The following is a 22,197-nucleotide window of genomic DNA, read 5'->3' as shown; positions in this document are numbered from 1 at the left end:
GTGTCTCTGTGTACGTGCCTGTTTGTGCGTCGAGTAAATATCCCAAACTACACTAAATCTCTGATTTTGAAGACATTTATTGTGTAAATCACAAGCAGCAGCGAATGTGTCAGCTTTAATTTCCGCATCTAAAATGATTTTAATTATTTCCAGCATCAACTCATTTTCCCAAATCGGGTTGGGGGTGTTGGTGGTGGTCGCCCGGTCACGTGGAAGGAAGCTGAAGTGCTTTCACGGATCTGTTGCTGTAGCAACAGTGAATATCATAAATTCTTAATCAGCAAAATTCACAAACAACTGGACCAGCAAAAAACCCTTAACTTCATTTAACTGAAATAGCTTGGCAAAACATTAGAAAGGAGGAAAAGGTGAGGACTGTAGATGCTGGAGATCAGAGTCTAGATTAGAGTGGTGCTGGAAAAGCACAGCAGGTCAGGCAGTATCCCAGGAGCAGGAAAATCAACATTTTGATCATAAGCCCTTCCTCAGGAATGCCCAAGACATTAGAAGGTGTTAAAGAAATAAAAGTTATGAGAACTATTTCCTGATGATTATCAACATTTGAATGTAACACCAATTAAAAATTAATGCCAAAATATGTTTGAATTCAACATTTGCTATTGAAGACTGGTGCCAGCTGTATTTTGTTGTGTGGCCAGTTTATGCTGAGTGCAGTGTTGGCAGAGACACATTCAGAAACCTTGCACAGATTCAGCTGTTCAGTAATACTCACAATGAATAGTTTTTTTGCATTCCTAAAAAAAGCAACAAAAGTTGCATTTTTAAAGGGATAGAAACAAGGAGCAGGAGTAGGCCATTCGGTCCGCTCTCCCATTCAGTATGTTCATGGCTGATCATCCAACTCAATCTGCTATTCCATGGAATAGAATCCCAACAGTGTGGAAACAGGCCTTTTGGCCCAGCAAGTCCACCCCAACCCTCTGAAGAGTGACCCACCCAGATCCATTCACCTACCCAATGACTAATGCACCTAACCTACACATCCCTCAACACTATGGGCAATTTAACATGGCCAATTCACCTGACCTATACATCTTTGGATTGTGGAAGGAAACCAGAGCACACGGAGAAAATCTGCACTAACACTGGGAGAGCATGCAAACTCAACACAGAGTCGCCCTCGACTGAACTCCAACCTGGGTCCCTGGCGCTGTGAGGCGTGCTGCCCCAGACCCTCTCTCCCCCATAATCTTTGAACCATGTAGCATTAAGAAATCTGAGGAATTATCTTGGTAGCTGCTAAATACAGGTAGTTCTCCTAAAACGCGATGGCTGCTAAATACTGTGTGGTTGAAGAATCAAAAAATCAAAACAGCTCAGTGCTCTTCAGCTGTTAATGAATAATTTATGTACTCAAAATTTAGCCGGCTTTAAAGGATCAGTCTTATCTAATGTAAGGATACACAGCTAACCTACACACATTCACGCACGGGAGTTTTAAATCAGGAATTGCAAAAGGATTTGAGAAGAACTAAAGTGCCACCGTGGATAAGAGAGCACTGAAAGTTATAATATTCCTGAGTGGCCGAAATAAAAGCTTGCAGGGTGATAACAGGAGATAGAGGCTTTAGACAGACTGCCTCATATACACACTGCTGGTTCTGATACTTGCTGCATGACCTGGCCAACACACAATCCCATAGAACTAGAAATTGGAGATTGTGTTTTTCCAGGCTATACCTCTGTTAGATGGAATGGGTGTGGAGCTAGAAACAGCAGGAATTTGAGTTATAGGTCAGTCCTTGCAAGTCTGCACTTGTCAGTGCTGTGTGGTCTTTGGAAAGCAGTCTCACCTCAGAGATAGAAGATTGCAAATTAATGTTCTGCTGCAGAGACTTGAACCCATTATCCAGGCTGGCCCTGCAGTGCAGCACTGGGGAAGTGTTACAGTGGCAGAGATGCCATCTTTCAGACGAGATGTTAAACTAAGGCCCTCTCTGCCCTGAAGGTGATCTAAAACATCACTAGGCAATATGTCACAGAAGACCAGTGGACTCCCCCACCCCACCCCATGGCTGAGCCAATGTTTACCTTCAAAACAACATCAGTAAAAACACTTCATCTGCTCAGTGTACTGCTGCTGTGTGGGATCAAACTATGCACAAATTGGCTCCTGTGTTTCCTACATACCAATAGTATAGTATTCCATCAGCTGGGAAGCAGTCTGGGTCATCCCAAGTCAGTGAAGTGTTTAAATATATCCAAATACTTTATTTACTGCATCACAAAATAATGTTAAGATCATCAGAAAAATGATCACATGGGAGACATGTTATCTTAGGCATTTCTCCTGGGAAGGCTCTAAAAAAGACCCAGTCGATTTCCACAATTGAAGCTGTGATGCAATTTGTTGTCTATGTAACATGTCTTGTGATAAAAAGTGCTCGAGCCGTGAGTGACACTGAGTAATATCAGATTGCCTGCTGCAGGGAAGTCACTTGACTCGCTCACATGCAGGACACTGCCAAGGTTAAAAGGACAAGATAAATCAGGAGCCGGAGATTAGGTGACGATTGGGGACTGTGGGGAGAACTTTATTTGGAACAGTTACTTAATGCAGTGTTAAATAATTCTATTGTGCATGGTGATGCAGCAATAAAGCACTGCACAAGAAAGATTTTTCATTGCCAGAGGGTTTATGGAACATAGAACACTACAGCGCAGAACAGGCCCTTCGGCCCTCGATGTTGCACCGACCTGTGAACTAATCTAAGCCCATCCCCCTACACTACCCATCATCATCCAAGTGCTTATTCAAGGATTGTTTAAATCTCCCTCATGTGGCTGAGTTAACTACATTAGCAGGTAGGAAACTCCACACCCTTACCACTCTCTGAGTAAAAAAACCTGCCTCTGACATCAGTCTTAAATCTATCACCCCTCAATTTGTAGTTATGCCCCCTCGTACAAGCTGACATCATCATCCTAGAAAATTCTTGGTTTCAGAAATGAAGTTGCTCGGTCTTATTAACATGTGAATGATGTTGGGGTTACTGTGGACCTCAGTGTATTTGATGAATGGTGGGTTGTGTGTACTGGCAGTACAAGAAGAGAGTTTCAGTGTGAGTCCTGCAGTAGTGATTGTGGCGAGATGGTTTTAGGGAATAGGGAATGTGAGATAGTGGATAAATCAGGGCCCAGGTGAACTCCTCCTGGTCCCTGGACGTATCTTACCCAATGTGTTTGCTTCTCTGTTTGCCACCAAACTGGCTACTGCCTGGTGTGAGAGTCCGGCAAATATCCTCACTGGGGCTGAAGTTAGATTAGGATCCAATCATACATCCAACTTAGATCAGTATTATGTGAATTTTGCAACCATCAGTTCTGGTTTGTTTAGAAACATTAATTAAAATTAGAGACAGCACTGCCCCTGGTTCAGTATCCCAGGTTATTATAAGTGCCCATGGGCCCAGTTTCTGCCAGAAAGGTCAAGTTAAAAACTAACTTCTGCCTTCTCAATTTCTCAAGCTTCTTGAATGTTGCTTTGATATATTTTCTCAGATCCTCCTTCTGCCAGCATCTGGCATTTATGTTGCTGAATATATTCTCCATAATCGGCTGCAGACCCCACTAAAACTCTGTGGAGAGTGAGTTTGTCTCCAGTAATGGGTTCCAAACTCCACATTCACAGAACTTAAGACAGTTTAAGCTCAGTGCCATGTATCTGAGATTCTGTCTGTACTTCAGAAACACCATGGAAGTAGGAATAACAAATGAGACATTATTTACATGACAAAACACAGTTCAGGGAGGCAGTATACAAACGTGGATACCTGTCATTTTTGTCTGTTGCTGGTCCATGTTTATTTTTCTTCCTGCTCCTCCCCAAATTAAAGCTATAATCATGCAATTTCACTGGCAAAACTGAGGAAACCTGGCTCCACAATTCAAGGTTTAACTGAAACCATGAAAGGATCTCCATGATTTGTCCATGGTTTGTGGCTGCTCCTGGCTCCATTAGTTGGCTGTCTCTCGGTGTTGCCCTGGAGAAGGTGGTGGTCAGCTGCCTTCTTGAATGGGGTTTACAGACAGACACCTGCTGCTATTAGGGGGGCAGTTGCATTGAGATTCCATTCATAGCTCTGGTTGGTTGTGCCCTTGGGGACAATCGCACCGGCTGCCCCTTACCACGGACTTCACATTTACAATAACTCTTATCACCCCTTTAACATAACAAAACATCCCAAAGTACTGCAGGAGAATATCATAAGCTAAAATATACCACATAAGTATATTTTAGATCTGATGACCAAAGCATGTTGAAGGAATAGGGCAGCACGGTGGCACAGTGGTTAGCACTGCTGCCTCACAGCACCAGAGACCCAGGTTCAATTCCCACCTTGGGCGACTGACTGTGTGGAGTTTGTGCATTCTCCCCGTGTCTGTGTGGGTTTCCTTTGGGTGCTCCGGTTTCCCCGCACAGTCCAAAGATGTGCAGATTAGGTGAATTGACCATGCTAAATTGCCCATAGTGTTAGGTGCATTAGTTAGGGAATGCGTCTGGGTGGGTTGCTCTTCGGAGGGTCAGTGTGGACTTGTTGGGCCGAAGGGCCTGTTTCCACACTGTAGGGAATCTAATCTAATCTGAGTCGTGGGAAGTGAGATAGAGGAGGATGCTGGGATTCTAAAGTGACTGTTTTAGATCAACTGAGGGCAAGAATAGAGTGATTCATTAGTATGGGTGTCTTACAGAAATATGGATTTAGAAAATTAAAACATAACATTTTGGCTGCATTTTGAGACTTACACTTTAGAGGTGACAGCCTATTGGTTTTATCACTGGACTGTTAATCTGGAGGCCCAGGTAATGTTCTGAGGACCTGGGTTCAAATCTTGCTATAACAGATTGTGGAATTTGAATTCAATGCAATTCTGGAATTAAGAGTCCATTGATAATGATGTCGATTGTAGGGGAAACACCCATCTGGTACATGAACGTTCTTTAGGGAACAAGACTGCCATCCTTACCTGGTCTAGCCTATATGTGACTCCAGACCAACAACAACGTGCTTGACTCTTAACTGCCCTCTGGGCAATTAGGAATAGGCAATAAATGCTGGGCCTAGCCAGTAATACCCACTTCCTGTGAGTGAATATAAAGAAACTGCCAGTGCTTGGCCTGTAGCCCTGTGAGCTATGGGGTTCCAATTGCTCATCAAGATATTTTGTCGATTGGATTGGATATTGTCACCAAATGAACAAATGGTTGTCCACAATGTCAATGTTCGTTTGATGGTCAACTGCAGGTCAAGATGTTCTGAATCCTTTTGAATTATAACTTCAAACTGAAGAGGGATCTCTGGCCCAAATAACTTCAATGATATTAACATTCAGATTTCCCTCTTTAAACCTATCTGTTGCTTTACCTACCTTTATTGACATTCCTCTCCTGATCAAGGTATTGGTGACCTAGTAAAAACCAAAAGAACCGTGGGTGCTATAAATCAGACAATTAGAAATTTCTGGAAAAGAAGGGTCTGAGGAAGAGTCACACAACCCAAAATGTTAATTGTAATTTCTCTCCACAGATGCTGCCAGACCTGCTGAGTTTTTCCAGCAACTTCTATTGTTGTTTGGTTACCCAGTATCCCCTTGTAGGGATTGTGTTTGATTCCTGGTTGGGCCATCAACTTAAAATTGTAGTTGGAACTCAGCGATGGTCATGTATCTCTGAAAGAAATCTTTGCTGGAGCGATTATTAAACGCTTAACACTCACCTTTCTATCTGTTCCCAGCACAGCATAAAAACTTTTCCCCACAATATGCATTTGTGTAGTACCTTCAGGTTACATATTCCAGGATTAGATTAGATTACTTACAGTGTGGAAACAGGCCCTTCAGCCCAACAAGTCCACACCGACGCGCAACCCACCCATACCCCTACATTTACCCCTTACCTAACACTACGGGCAATTTAGCATGGCCAATTCACCTGACCTGCACATCTTTGGACTGTGGGAGGAAACCGGAGCACCCGGAGGAAACCCACGCAGACACGGGGAGAATGTGCAAACTCCACACAGTTAGTCGCCTGAGGCGGGAATTGAACCCGGATCTCTGGCGCTGTGAGGCAACAGTGCTAACCACTGTGCCACCGTGCCGCCCAGGATGTTGCACAGGAATGGTTTCAGTCAACATATGACACTGAGCCACATGAAGAGGTACAAGGATAAGTGACCAAAAGCCTAGTCAAAGAGACAAGGAGCATATGAAAAAGAAGAGACTTTTCCACAGGAATTCCAGAGCCTAAGGCAAAGACGTAGCTCCAAGATTAGAGTGGTGCTGGAAAAGCACAGCAGGACAGGCAGCATCCGAGGAGCAGGAAAATTGATGTTTTGAGCAAAAGCTGTTCATCAGGAATGATGAAGGGCTTTTGCCTGAATGTCGATTTTTTTTTTTTCCCTGCTGCTCCGATGCTGCCTGACCTGCGGTGCTTTTCCAGTTCCACGCTAATCGTGACTCTAATCTCCAGCATCTGCAGTAACCACTTCCACCTAAAGACATAGCGCCCTAAATATTAAATAAAACTCTTCCCCTGAGTCGCCTTTTGTGTTTTCCTCAATGTTGTCATGAGGTGGGTTTTCTCTTCCTTTCCTGAACAAAGCTTCAGTCCCAAACCTGAAACCCTATCTCTCTCTCTTTCAAGATTTAGTTTTACAGCTTCTGTTTCATGTACCTCAAAAGGATGAACTTCACAGCCATCACATCAAATGGGACCTGCCTCTGTCCTTGTCCCTCCTTATTCACACTGTTTGTAGCTGTCCCTAACCAGGAGATTCACCATCAGACTCCTGTGAGTGGGAAGGTCAGAGCCATTGTTAGTTTTATTATTTTAGACAACAGCGTACTTTTTATCTGCATTGGAGCCACAGCTGCATGGTGGTCACTGGGCAGTTAAGTCTTAGTTTTGTATTTGTTTTATGTCTTTACACAGGACCTGTTTGATTGAAGTCCTTCTTATTGTGGTTATTCTGTTTGAGGTGGGTGGGAGAGAGGGTGAAAACTGGGGGAATAGTTAGTACTCTGGTGTGTAATCAGGGTTTGGGGTCATTGTTGGACTCATTTGGACATTAGTTCTGGGAATTTTGAAGTATCCTGAGAGTTATGTTGGTTATATTCTCAAAATCTGTTTTCGTAGCATGTTGTTTGGGTGATTATTAAAATGTTTAAGACCAGCATTTGCTGCCTAGCCTTAGGCTGAATAATTCACTCAGCCATATCATAAGGCGTTTAAGAGTCAGCACATTTGCTGTTGGTCTGAAGTCATATGTAGGCCAGACCAGGTAGGGGTGACTGATTCCCTTCCCTAAATGGCATTAATGAACCAGATGAGGTTTTGACAGTAAGTGGTAGTTTACACTCATCATTCCTGAAACTAGTTTTTAAATTTCAAAATTATTAATTGAATTCCAATTCTACCCACTGTTCTGGTGGGATTTGAACACACAACCCCAGAGTATTATTCTGGACTGCTGATCTTCCCATGATGCCACTGTTCAGAATATGAATGAGGGGAAGGACAATTGGTAGATAGCAGCAGAAAATATCCAATCAAACAGTAAAACAAAACGGAACTATTCAAAACGATAAGAAATTTATCTTATCTCACTTTCCAGGACCCCAAATTCTCCTTTTGAGATGAAGCAATACTCAAACTTCCCATGTTATAACATTCTACTCACTTCAGCCATTGAGTGTCCTCTGTGTTGGAGTTTGGAGAACTGCATTTGGGTAACTACATACTGCAACTCTCCTCTGAGTCCACTACAGTGACCCTGAGATATTGATCACCTTATCCCTTTCTGATCTTTGCCCTCATTTATTGTTATTATTCAAGCTTGAGTTGAGCTTCATTGGTACAGCATCTCAGTTTTTACTTAGTACTTTACTGACTTCAGGTATAAATATCGAGGTTAACAACTTTACATGTCAAGCACCATCTGATTTCCCTTCATTAACAGGTGCTAAGGATGGACAAACACAAGGGTTATCTGGGATGGTGGAGGGATGGGTTGATACTTAAGGTGGGGATATAGCCATCAGGATAATGTACATGCCTCAGAAACTGTCTGCTTTCCTTCCCACAAAGTCCAGAGTAACACAAGCCTCCTCTTTGCCAGGTTTTCCCATCCTTTGTTATAGCCATTTTCCCTTCCTTTACACCCATCTTTTGTCTCTTTATTTATGACATTATCACCTCTTTTTGTGGAGCATCATCATCACCTCTTTAATTATTTATTCCCTCTATCTTTCCTCCCCTCCCCACCCCCACCTCCCACCTCTCACCTATTGTTCATCCCCGCCTCTATTTTAAAAGCTGTGCACTTTGAGAAGCTGCCCATTCTGATGAAAGATCATTGACTTGAAATTTGTTCTGCTCCTTTCTGCATCGCCTTCTGAATGTATTCCTTCATTTTGACCTCTTTGTTTCAGATTTTTAACTTCTGCTCAAAAACTATTTGAGAGTTTTGGTTTTTGTGCAAATTAAAGAACTCCTAAATTAGATCCAAAGTTCATAATTCCAGCTATGGCCGCATATTTGGTTTTGCATAGAGTTTGAGAATTTAAAATAAGCTGATTGCTTTACTTAAATGGAAAAGCTTTTACATTTTGGTTTTGTTGATTTGACATTTTTAGGGTGGGGAGGGTTAGTTTTAATTAATTGTACAACTGAGTTTACTGAGTGAGGTTTAATCTCCTGTTTTAATCAATTCAGGGCTTTGTGTTACTCAGGAAGTAAAGAAAGCTGCTTAATGTACACACTGAAAGTAAGCGTCTCTGATTTTGAGAAGTGCAAACAGTGCCTACTGTCCCCATTCCATGACTTTCTGCTGAGTTGCTGGAAAAGGATTAAACAATGTGACCAGTGTCTGGGAAGCTCATGATTAATGTTAACAGATGAGTAATTGTTCTGCTAATGAAGTTGGATAGAAATATGCAAATAGACTCTGTGGGAAGGCAACGGTCAAATGGTATTGGCACTAGACTTACTCCGGAATCCTGGGTAATGTTACGAAGATACTGGATTAGTGTTGCTGGAAAAGTGCAGCAGGTCAGGCAGCATCCAAGGAGCAGGAGAATCGACGTTTCGGGCATCAGCCCTTCTTCAGGATGATGCCCGAAACGTCGATTCTCCTGTTCCTTGGATGCTGCCTGACCTGCTGTGCTTTTCCAGCAACACATTTTCAGCTCTGATCTCCAGCATCTGCAGTCCTCACTTTCTCCTCAAAGATAATGTTATGAAGATATGTGTTCAGTTGACTGATGGAGGAATTTGACCCCAATAAAAATCTGGAATTCATTATCCAACAATGACTATAAAACAACTGTCTGGATAAAATTTTAAGGGAAGGAAATCTGCCATCTTTACCTGGTCCGGCCCATATATGACTCCAGACCCACAGCAATGTGTTTGATGCATAAGTGCCCTCTGGGCATAAGGCTGGGTAATAAATGTCGGTCTAGCCAATACACCCCTGTTCTGTGAATGAACAAAAATACAGCAGGATGGTGGTCACTTGATTTGAAGGTGGGGGTGTACAGGTAGTTTTCCTAAAACACGATGGCTGCATTCTTGTGCAACCCTGAATTATAGAAAAATCACGCTTTAGAAACAGTGCTTTAAAGTGTTAGCATCGTAATCGCATTACAGCCAACACATGTTTAAAAAGCTTGTGCTTTAGAAACTTTCTCCAGTTTGTCAATCGCATTACAGTGAATTCTTTTTAATGAAACATGCGTTAATGCAGCCACCCTGTACTAGCAGATTGGAGAACTGACGTTTTCTTGTTCAAGAATGAGTTGGAGATGCTGGTGTTGGACTGGGGTGGACAAAGTTAAAAATCACACAACACCAGGTTATAGTCCAAAAGGTTTATTTGGAAGCACTAGCTCTCGGAGCTTCCAATTAAACCTGTTGGACTATAACTTGGTGTTGTGTGATTTTTTAAACTTTGTTCGAGAATAGTTATGTTATAGAGGGGAATGGGAAATATTGTTATAAAACATAAAATTACTTACAGTTTGGATTTTACTCAAACACAAAAAAAAACTGTACCAGAGAAAAAATAAAGAATGGGGGAAGGAACAAAAGAAAGCATTCACAAATCAAACATCTGCATTTAATGAAATGGTATTAAGGAGTCTCCAGGAAGAGTTTTACCCTGAAATGCAGTCTATTTCCAACTTTTTTCCATGTGTCTATCTCTTTCTCTCTGGGTCTGTGTTTCCATTGGTACACAAAAGTACAGAGTGTGATCTTGGTCTCTTTCTTAATATCTTTCAGAAAGTTACTGGACAGTTAATCCTAGCAGTGAGCACTGCAGTGCTGGGGTCAGTCCAGTTCGGTTACAACACTGGTGTCATCAATGCCCCCCAAAAGGTAGGACAAGCTGTTTCAATATTTCTAAAATTGATCTGTTTTATAATGCGATTCCACACTTTGTGGAAAAGATTGATTGATTTCTTGGCATATCTTATGGTAATTATTTATTCATATCAATGAGCACATTAGATGATTATTTATTAGAAATAATTGCAGGTTTATGGGGAAAAGCAGGAGAATGGCATGAAGCCACTCCGCTCACTCAGAGTCAGGACAGTCACAGTGGGCTGAATGGCCTTCTGCATTGTAACAACTCTGAGAGAAATATGATGGAATTTGAATAATAATTCTTTAATTTCAATGTAGACTAGATCAAAGACAGGGGACGAAATGTCTGCAACACAAATTCCCAGCTTGGCAAACAGAACCACAACAACTAGATCAAAGAGTTGTGGAATAAATATATTTATTTTTACCATAGGTTTGTCGTCAGTAACTCAAATTACATTGTACCTCTGATGGTGAGGTGCTGGTGTTAGACTAGTGTGGGCAATGTCAGAAAGCACATGACACCAGGTTATAGTCCTATCGGTTTATTTGAAATCAGAAGCTTTCAGAGCGCTACTCCTTCATCACATTGCCAGAATTACTATGTTAAATATTTCTTCCCCAAACTATATGTTAATCACCCTTTCAAGGTCACAGTTCACCCTTGTCCTTCTCTGCTCAAAGGCTATTCTGAAAGTATGGGCTCACTCAGTGAATGCCTTGGATTTATATTCCCCTGTTCCATGTTCAACATTCACTCACTTCTGTACAGGAGTTGGTGACCAGCTATAGAGGACAGGAACATTTCCCACTTTCCCCTCACTATCGCAGAAAGTTGTGACTTCAGTGGGTTAAATCAAGAGAGGTTAGGGATTTGACCAGGGTATATGGTTCACTGATGGCGCAGTTCCTAATTGAACATTAGCTCCAGTACTGAGCTGTGTTAGTGGTAATCAAAATCCTGGGAACTGCTTGACCAAAAGTACGGAATAGGAGCAAATTACTGCAGGTGGTGGAATCTGTACTGAAAACAACAAAACGCTGGAGATCACAGCAGGACAGGCAGCGTCCATGGAGAGGGAGCAAGCTAATGTTTTGAGTCGAGATGATTCTTCATCAGAGCTTCATATCAGTTCTAATGAAAAGTCATCTAGATTCAAAACATTAGCTTGCTCCCTCTCCATGGATGCTGCCTGTCCCACTGTGATCTCCAGCATTTTTTTGTTGACCAAAAGTTCCACTTCCTTAATGGAAGTTTGCAGGTAGGATTTGTGAAAAAGTCCTCATCGAACCAGTTATAACAATTAAAAAGAATATACTCCGAGGACATTATTTCTGTTAGCATCTGTTTAAAACCTTTGGAAATATAATATTTGGGATTGATTAGTTATTACTTAGATATAAATTCACTGATTTAAAATTTGTAATGTTTGTTTCTTTAATATGTTGACAGAGCGGATAAAGTAACTGGTTATGTTTTTCTCCTGAAATAATATTTTTGCTCAATGTTTTTTTCGATCAGCACAGCAGTGGGTTAACGATTGGACTAATTAGGTCTCATGATACACAAAGGACAGGGCCTCAAAATAGAATTTCATTGATAAGATCAATGGGACACAATGTGTTCAGCTGGGCATGGAGAGAAGCTTCTAGATCTTATTGATCTATCACCAATTCATATGGTGATTTTTAAAAAGATTTGAAACATTCCTGCTTTGAAAAGTAAACTATTATTAAATTTATTACACTTATCACAGCTTGCTGAAATTGAGAACAACATCTTTTGTCTAATACAGCTGCTGTTCAACTGTCTTTCAATGATCTAAATCTATTATTAGAATTTTGACTCCGAAAAGCAAAATTACTAGATAAAACAGAAAACCATATCTTCTAAACCTGCCTAGAGCAAGAAAAATAATTGTTGTCAGAAGTCACAGATCCGTTGTAAAAAGCAAATTAAACTGTGTGCTAGAAACAATAGAGGAATTTGTTTCATTAGTTGGCAGCATGAGAGGGATTCACCTCAATATATTTATGAAATGGTGGCTGTTTTGGGGCCTGCAACATCACTTCATGTGGCTCATATTGTTTATGTCCCTGTGCATTCACAGTCACAGTCTCAGGTTGAAACTGCACAGATCATAACTGGCCCCCTTTACTAATGAGAACAGTCAACTGGGAGCAATAGCTGAAAATGTACATTACCTCCAACAGGCATTGTGTCAACAGTAGACTATAGATTATCATCGTTTACAGAATGAGTCTCCACTATTGATTCAGAAATAACATTTTCCAAAGAAAACAAACATGCCTTCAATTGCAGACAGCAACCTCCAAATTTCTTTTCTTTTTTTTTCACCAGTCATGTCCAATTATGGTCAGCTTCGAGCTACAAACACATTTACCGGGTCTGCCCAAGTTTACATTCCTTATATTAAGCCTGGGCAAGATTCAAGTTCCTGTCCTGTGCACAAAAACACAATGTCTCATCTGAACATGCTCATTCAAGTTAAACATCTATACATAACCTTATAAAGTAGTTTATCTCTTTAACATGGATGAATATATACATGCTCAAATAGTACGCAGAAAAGTTTTATACAGCCTTGCTAAACAATTGGCAAAAGATAATTACATCCAGTGATGATTTCTGAAATACAGAAACCTCCAGTTTCCCTGGAAACTTGCTGGTGATATCACAAAGAACAAATTCAATGTGTACGCAGTAAAGTTTTGGTGTATATACGAAAATCCAAAACATTTATTTTCCAACTCTTTGACCAATGGGAATTGATTATCTTTATTTCTTACAGTATAAAAATATTTAGATTTTAAGAATCACGTATATGAATATTTATGAGGAAGCATGTCATAGTGATTGTGTACACTGCTCCATGTTACAAAGTAAACATTGTATTTGACTAGGAATTTTCCAAAGAATGAAAACAGTTCCATTCACGCAGTTACCTGGAAACTAGAGAGAAAGACATGAGAGCACCAGTGTAACCAAGATGACACAGGCTGATGAATTAAAATTCAGGGTGTGGTGACCAATACACAGCAGTTCTTTCTGTTAAAGCAAGAATTGTTACTGTGTTAGAATAGGTGAGAGAGTGCACACAGTAATGGCAGGGAGTTATAAAAATGCAGCTGCCAAATGACAAGGGCTGCTATCTAACTGCCAACATCTTTGTGATGTTAAATCAGAGCCTGACCTGAAACAATGTGTCCCGCTGGGGAGGAGTGCGAAACCAAAATGGTAGCAACATTATGTGACCTTTTTTTATGAAATGGAAACTCAGATTCTGTCAACACAAGTAGATAAAGCACAAAAGAACACGAGCTGTGCTGTGGTGAAGGACATGGGTCATTTTCAGCAAATGGCACACTTGTGCCACCTAGTGGGAGGGATGGGTTCAGAAAGCAGCGTCCATTTTGTTGTCTTGCTACATATTACTTTCTTCATTAACCCGGCCCTCTCCTCACCCGTTCAAAAGGAAGAGTGTAATATTTACATTTGGCTATTTGTTCAGCCTTTGGCAATCCTGATATACTTATATAAGTTTATCTCAAGATTTATTAAAAACAGGATGTTAGACATGGCATTGCATTTATTTGTGTATGACCTCTTTTAATCAGACTAAGGTGCCATTGATTACACTTTTTTCCAGATTTGAGTTGTCCACTTCCATTAATGACAATGAAATTCACATCAAAACTTCTGAAAGGATTTAGTGTCTATAGTTCATTTGTTACATTCTGTAATGTTGGTGATTTATCTTTCAGGTTATTGAAGGATTTATTAATTATACCTGGATACAACGTTACGATGAATCTGTTGATCCATCAATGCTCACCACCATTTGGTCTCTGGCTGTCGCCATTTTCTCAGTGGGTGGTATGTGTGGATCATTTTCGGTGGGATTGTTTGTCAACCGATTTGGAAGGTAACATTTGCAGTGCAATTGATATATTTACAACATAGAACAGTGCCCCTCATGTCTGTGCCCACCATGATCAATTTAGGGTATCTGATTAGCATGGAAGAGTTGGACCAAAGGGTCTGTTTCTGTGCTATACAACCCTATGACTCTAAGGCTATATCCTAAACTGATCTGGCCCTATTTGCCAGCACTTGGCCCATATCCCTCTAAACTCTTCCTATTCATATACCCATCCAAATGCCTTTTAAATGTTGCAATTGTACCAGCCTCCACTACTTCCTCTGGCAGCTCATTCCATATAGGCACCACCCTCTGTGTGAAAAATTTGCCCTTTATGTCTTTTTTATATCTTTCCCTCTCACCCTAACCCTATGCCCTCTGGTTCTGGACTCCCCCACCCCAGGGAAAAGACCTTGGCTACTCATCCTATCCATGCCCCTCATGATTTTATAAACCTCGATTAGATTGCTCTTCAGACTCTGACACTCCAGGGAAAACAGTCCCAGCCTATTCAACGTCTCCCTACAGCTCAAATCCTCCAACCCTGGCAACATCCTTGTAAATATTTCCTGAACCCTTTCAAGTTTCACAACATCTTTCCAATAGGAAGGAGACCAGAATTGCATGCAATATTCCGAAAGTGGCTTAACTAATGTCCTGTAGAGCTGCAACATGACCTCCCAACTCCTGTACTCAATACTCTGACCAATAAATACAAACGTGCCAAACACTGCCTTCACTATCCTGTCTACCTGTGAATCCACTTTCAAGAAACTATGAACCTGCACTCCCAAGGTCTCTTTGTTCAGTAACACTCCCTTGGACCTTGCTATTGTATAAGTCCTGTTCTGATTTGCTTTTCCAAAATGTAGCACCTTGCATTTATCTGAATTAAACTCCATCTGTCACTTCTCACCCCATTGGCCCATCTGATCAAGGTCACATTGTACTCTGAGGTAACCTTCTTCGCTGTCCACTACACCTCCAATTTTGGTGTCATCTGCAAACTTCCTAACCATATCTCCTATATTCAAATCCAAATCATTTATATAAATGACAATACTGATGCTCTTAAAGATTCTGCCACTACGATACACTTTCCTCTTCCGTTTGACCTCCCAAATGCATCACCTCACACTTGTCTGGATTAAGTTCCATCTGCCATTTCTCTGGCCAACTTTTCAACAGATCTATAACATGCTGTATCCTTTGACAACATTCCACAACTCCACTAATACTCATGTTATGAAATTTCCAATTTCTAATGCATTCAAGATGTCCCCTAACTTCTAATCTTATCACCCATTGTCTGATTTGTGACATAGCAAAATCACAAAGCCTGAAGCACTTTGAGGAAAAATATTTGCCGTTAACAAGTACATTTTCACAAAAGGCTGAATATTATCACTCTGGTGTGGCAACTTCTGACTGTTCTCAATTATTCGCCATGAGAGATTGGTTCAAATTGACCTGTATTTAAGCATGTAAAATTCAGACAGGAGTTGGCAGGGAAGCTGCAGGGAGGACCTTTCCATGGTTGAGGAGTCTAGAACCAGGTGTCATGGTCTCAGGAGCTAAGATGAGGAAACACCTCTTCACGTTAAAGAATAGTGAACCTGCGGAGTTCTCTGTCTTTGAAAGCTGCGGAGGCCACGTCTCTCAATATATGAAAGAAAAAGATAGATGAGCTTTTAGATTTCAAAAGCATCAAAGAATATTGAGAGGAAGTGGAATGTGGCACTGAATTGGAGGATCAGCCATAACCATAATGAATGGTGCAGCAGGCTGGAAGGGCAGAATGGTCTACTTCTGTTTCTAGTTTCTATGTTTCTCTTCCTAACAGAACACTAGAAAATGACATTGTTTTTGTTTGAGTAATTACAATTCAATTAGTCCCTCCGCTGGTTTATTCAGTCCAAACACAGTTTTGCACAATCAGAATGAAACAGCAGAATTTTGTCAACAATCAAAACCATCTCTCACACATGAGAGAAATGGATTTCTCTATTGTTCAGCATGATGTAACAGCTTTCAACATTTACATCGTTCATTGCATCTCGTCCTGTTCAAAGACTGAGCTTGCAGTAAATCTGATGAAATGTTTATCTGGTGATAGTCAGACTCAGTAATGAACAATTACAGACCTTCCTGTAATTATATCTGTTATCCCTCATCCTAATAACTTGTTAAGTAGTCGTTACCTTGAGATCATTTTACCAATTTTGATCATCACCTTCACAAAAGATGTTGGAAACCTAAAATAAACAGCGAAAACGCTGGAAATTTTCTGGGTCTGGCAATTTCTGTGGAAAGAGAAACTGAGCTAATGATTTAGATCAATTAGTTTCATCAGATCTCGAAAGAATTAGAAATGTGATTAGTTATGAGCAAGACGAGAGTAGAAGAAGGTTGGAGGGGAGGAAAGAACAGAAGGGTAATGTCTGTGAACTTCAACTTTTATTGACCAACCTCACTATTAAATATTTATTATTAATTATAAGTCGATTCATGATTAAGAAATTTTCATTAAGAGGGTAGGAATTTTACTTGATGGTCATTATCCCGTAGTATCCATTTCTGGCACTGTACATTTCTTCTGAACATCAATTCTGTTATTGAGCAATTTGACCTCAATTGGGTTTAAATTTAGTTTCACTGAAGCACAACTTGAGAGTTTCCACCCCATGATCAGCCTAAAGGGCCAGTTTGGAAGAAGAAGCACAGGGCTCAAAACATTAGCTTTAGTTCTGTCTCCACAGATCCTGCCAGACCTGCTGAGTTTCTGCAGCACTTTTCAATATCCTGTGGTTAATCATCAGTGATAGGACCTGTTCTGCTCTGTTTTATTACACCATAAGGGACAGGAGCAGCATTAGGCCATTTGGCCCATTGAGTCTGCTCCCCCATTGGATCCTGGCTGATATGTTTCTCACCCCCATTCTCCTGCCTTCTCCCTGTAACCCTTGATCCCCTTGCCAATCAGAAACCTATCTATCTCTGCCTTAAAAACATACAAAGACTTGGCCCCCACAGCCCTCTCTGGCAATGAGTTCCACAGATTGACCACTCTCTTGCTGAAGAAATTTGTCCTCAGTTCTAAAGAATCATCCCTTCATTCCGAGACCACACCTTCTGTTCCTAGTCTCTCCTACTCATGGAAACATTTTCTCCATGTCCACTCTATCCAGGTCGCTTAGTATTCTGTAAGTTTCAATACAATCCTCCCTCATCCTTCTAAACTCCATTGCGTACAGACCCAGAGTCCTCAACCGCTCCTCAAAGACAAGCCTGTCATCCCTAGGATCATTCTTGTAAGCCTTCCCAAACCCTCTCCAAGGGCAGCACATCCTTCCTCAGATATAGTGTCCAAAGCTGCTTACAATATTCCAAATACAATCTGACCAGAGCCTTATATAACCTCACCAGTACATTTCTGCTCTTGTATCCTAACTTCTTGAAATTAATGCTAACATTACTTTTGGCTTCCTAACTGCCAACAGAACCTGCATGTTAACTTCTAGAAATCCTGAACTAGGACTCCCAAGTCACTTTGAACTTCAGATTTCTGTAGCCTTTCCCCATTGAGAAACTAGTCTACACCTCTATTCCTCCTACCAAAGGACATCACCTCACACTTTTCTACATTTCTGCCACTTCTTTGCCCACTCTCCCAGGCCGTCCCAAGTCCTGCTGCAGCCTCCACCTTCCTCAACATGACCTGTCCCTCCACCTGTCCTTGTGCCACGTACAAACTTTGCAACAATGCCCTCAGTTCCTTTATCGAGATTGTGAATGTATAAGGTGAATAGTTTACACCAGACCTCCTGTCTGTCACTGTGTCTGTTTTTTAATTAAGTGTGAAAATAAATTGAAAAACATACCAAAACATTGCTGCTCTGTTTGTATGTCACTTGTGAATCTGAGTGAGTGATTGATTGTGAATTTGTCATTTCTTAATTACATTCAAAAATAAATCCCTACAGTGTGGAAAAAGGCCATTTGGCCCAACAAGTTCACACTAATCCTTCGAAGAGTAACCCACCCAGACCTATTCCCCCTACCAATTACTCTACATTTACCCCTGACTAATGCACTTAACCTACACATCCCTAACCACTATGGGCAAGTTAGCATGGCCAATTCATCCTAAACTGCACATCTTTGGATTGTGGAGGAAACCCATGCAGACATGGGGAGAATGTGCAAACTCCAGACAGACAGTCACACAGGAATTGAGCCCAGATCCCTGGCGCAGGGAGGCAGCAGTGCTAACTACTGAGCCACAGTGCTGCCCCAAAGCAACTTGGTCATGAATGATCACTGTGCAATCCACTTTCTAGTTAACGACAATTTATAATAACGAGTCCTGTTAAACTTCTTCGGATAAGTTAACTTGTTCTGTTGCACGATGAAGTACTTTGTAGACTATAAGATCTATTTCTGTTGCTCTTTAACCCAGGCGGAATTCGATGCTGATGATCAATGTCCTGGCATTCATTGGAGCTGCTCTCATGGGATTCTCTAAACTGGCTAGCTCATTTGAAATGCTTATACTGGGACGATTCATTATTGGCATTTACTGTGGTTTGACCACAGGTTTTGTTCCCATGTATGTCGGGGAGATCTCTCCCACAGCTTTGAGAGGAGCTCTCGGGACTCTACATCAGCTGGGAATTGTCATTGGAATTCTGATTGCACAGGTGAGCAATATAATCTGGACAATACCAATGTGGGACTGCTTCCCATTTCCTGTGATCTCTTATAGTCTTGGCAAACCATCCAGAGTATCACTGCAACAGTGTGGCAGCAGGCCATTCAGCCCATTGAGTCCATACTGACCCTCTGAAGAGTATCCCTCATCCCCACCCTATCCCTGTAACCCTGCATTTCCCATGGCTAATCCACCTAGCCTGCACATCCCTGGACACTATGGGCAATTTCACATCATTCACAGACAGATTCCAATTTTGATATTTCACTGTAATTTGTTTTGAGCTTAGGTATTTGTTACTGACCAGTCACAAGCTCAAGAAGACTTGGCCACAGCTAAAATCACTGACCTATATTTGGCAATTACTGTCTGTTCAAGTGTAAATTCAAAGTGTATTTTACAAATAAGTGACGCTTGTTTCCAAAGAATCCTCCTAATCTGCTGACATGCCTGGCTGTCTGTTTCCTCTGGGATTTTCACTGACCACCCAGCGAGTTGTTGGGCGAGGGGGAAGAGAGAGAGAGAGATAGAGATACGAGAGGGAGAGAGTTACAAGAGAGAGAGAGCTGCCATAGAAATGTCACAAGAAGATAAATGGAGCAGGGGATGGAGGTATGTGTTAATACCAGCCTGGGATCAGAGATACACCTTTCAAACTTGCTGTCCTGACCAGATTATTGACCTCATCAGAGTAAGAGTGAAGATTTGCGCAGGGTCTGAGACTTTGTGAAAGGCTTCCGTCCCAATTTCATTTTTCTAAGAATTTATTTGATTTATTATTATCACGTGTACTGAAATACAGTGAAAAGTATTGTTTTGCTAACCAGATAAACCATACCTTACTTAAGTACATCAGGGTAATAGAACAGAATGCAGAACATAGTGTCACAGCTATAAAGAAGGTGCAGAGACAGATCAATTCTAGTATAGGAGAGGTCCTTGTAAAATCTCGGAATAGTTTTTACTCCTTATTTTCAGATGTAACTAAATTGAAATACTCTTTCCTTGTATTTATAGATTTTTGGGCTGGAGTCTATTATGGGAGGTGAATCACTCTGGCCATTGCTGCTTGGGTTTATCTTCCTGCCAGCACTGTTACAGTGTATTGCTTTACCATTCTGTCCAAAGAGCCCACGCTTCCTCCTTATCAACAAGAATGAAGAGAGCAAGGCAAAGAACGGTGAGTTTAGTCTTTCACCAGTAAAGAGACTCTTATTTTGACACCATCTATCCGAGCAATCAAACTATTTAATAAACTTACAGCAAAACGGCTTTCATCTGTTTATGCGTCACTGGGTAAGGTGGGAAAACACAGTTGGTAATTCACTAATGAGGGAGTGAGCTTGGTTAGTTGCTGTAGGAATGCCTAGGAACTTTACCAGGGTCTGGTGTCTCAAGGGAGAGTTGAGCCACATTTTTTTCTATTTATTCATTTGCAGGACATGGGTATCTCTGGCTGGACCAGTATTTATTGCCCGTCCCTAGTTGCCCCTTGAGAAGGTGAGGGTGAGCTGCCTTCTTGAACCGCTGCAGTCCACCTGCTGTGGGTTGACCCACAATGCCCTTAGGGAGGGAATTCCAGGATTTTGACCCAGTATAAGTGAAGGAACAGCGATATATTTCCAAGTCAGGGTGGGGAGTGGCTTGGAGGTAAACCTCCAGGTAATGGTGTCCCCATGTATCTGCTGCCCTTGTCCTTCTAGATGGAAGTGGTTGTGGGTTTGGAAGGTGCTGCCTGATGATCTTTGGTGAATTTCTGCAGGACATCTTGTAGATATGGTGCACAATGCTGCTACATTTCACTAGGTCTCGAGTTGAGGGAGGGAGATTTGGGGTAGGTGTTTGCTCTTGTGATGAACTTTAAGTCAGATTGACTGCTCATTATCACGGTTTGGGAGCTTGTTGTGTGCAAGATAGCAGCTGTGCTTCCTGAACTTCAGCAGGAACTAAGGGTCTTTTTCTCAGGATCGGGGAGTTCAAAACAAGACGATAAAGGTTTAAGGTGAGAGGGAAAAGATTTAAAAGGGACCTCAGGGGCAATGTTTTCACACAGAGGGTGGTGCTTGTATGGAATGAACTGCCAGAGGAAGTGGTGGAGGCTGGTACTGTTACAACATTTAAGAGACAGTTGGGCAGGCAAGTAAACAGGAAAGGCTGAGAGGGATATGGGACAAATGCAGACTGGTTTAGTTTGGAAACTTGGTCAGCATGAATGAGTTGGACGAAGGGGTCTGTTTCTCTGCTGTATGACTCTTTGATTACACTTCAAACCAGGCATTCTGAGTTTAGGAAAGGTGCTATGGAAATGCAAGTCTGTCCCGTTTTGCAAAAAAGATCTCAGCACTCAATTGCTTGTTAGGGTGCATTGTGTAAATACATCTTCTGTGTTTGGGCTTGTACCAGGTACCTATTAGAAAAATACAGATAAGATAATCGTGTAATCAGAGTTCTGTCCAGCTGCTCCATATCTGAAAGCACTTAGGAATCAATAAAGTGCTAATTTGCACACTCTTTATCAGCCAGTCATCCTTACTGTATAAGTGGTGTGACCAGGTAAATCAATCTGCATGTGTGGAATGAGCTTTAGTTTAAACGCTCATCCCAAAGTCAACAACCTGATAATGCACCTACCCTGGCCAGGGTGATGACTTTGGCATGTGCAGAAAATGTAAAATTGGTTTCCCAAAGTCTTGAGAAGCATATCAATGGGAATGTGAATACTGAGCTGATGTAATTCCAACGAGGTACAAACAATGACTGCAGATGCTGGAAACCAGAATCTGGATTAGTGGAGCTGGAAGAGCACAGCAGTTCAGGCAGCATCCAAGTAGCTTCGAAATCGATGTTTCGGGCAAAAGCCCTTCATCAGGAATAAAGGCAGTGAGCCTGAAGCGTGGAGAGATAAGCTAGAGGAGGGTGGGGGTGGGGAGAAAGTAGCATTGAGTACAATGGGTGAGTGGGGGAGGGGATGAAGGTGATAGGTCAGGGAGAAGAGGGTGGAGTGGATAGGTGGAAAAGGAGATAGGCAAGTAGGACAAGTCCGGACAAGTCATGGGGACAGTTACTGAGCTGGAAGTTTGGTACTAGGGTGAGGTGGGGGAAGGGGAAATGAGGAAACTGTTGAAGTCCACATTGATGCCCTGGGGTTG

General features: G+C 41.6%; 1 protein-coding gene across 1 annotated transcript in view; it reads left to right on the top strand.

Annotated features, from left to right (window-relative positions):
• Window positions 1–22,197, top strand: part of LOC140486893 (solute carrier family 2, facilitated glucose transporter member 1-like) — a 35,000-nt gene that overhangs the window by 1,898 nt on the left and 10,905 nt on the right. The window contains exons 2-5 of the mRNA XM_072585958.1: window positions 10,307–10,402; window positions 14,180–14,340; window positions 18,797–19,037; window positions 20,066–20,228. Coding sequence (XP_072442059.1) covers window positions 10,307–10,402; window positions 14,180–14,340; window positions 18,797–19,037; window positions 20,066–20,228 — 661 coding nt within the window. The remainder of the gene's footprint in view (window positions 1–10,306; window positions 10,403–14,179; window positions 14,341–18,796; window positions 19,038–20,065; window positions 20,229–22,197) is intronic.

Source organism: Chiloscyllium punctatum, chromosome 16 (assembly GCF_047496795.1).
Source record: "Chiloscyllium punctatum isolate Juve2018m chromosome 16, sChiPun1.3, whole genome shotgun sequence".
In the NCBI taxonomy this organism is placed as follows: Eukaryota; Metazoa; Chordata; class Chondrichthyes; order Orectolobiformes; family Hemiscylliidae; genus Chiloscyllium; species Chiloscyllium punctatum.
The sequence above is the reverse complement of the archived record's forward strand: the minus strand, read 5'-3'. Positions and strand labels throughout refer to the sequence as shown.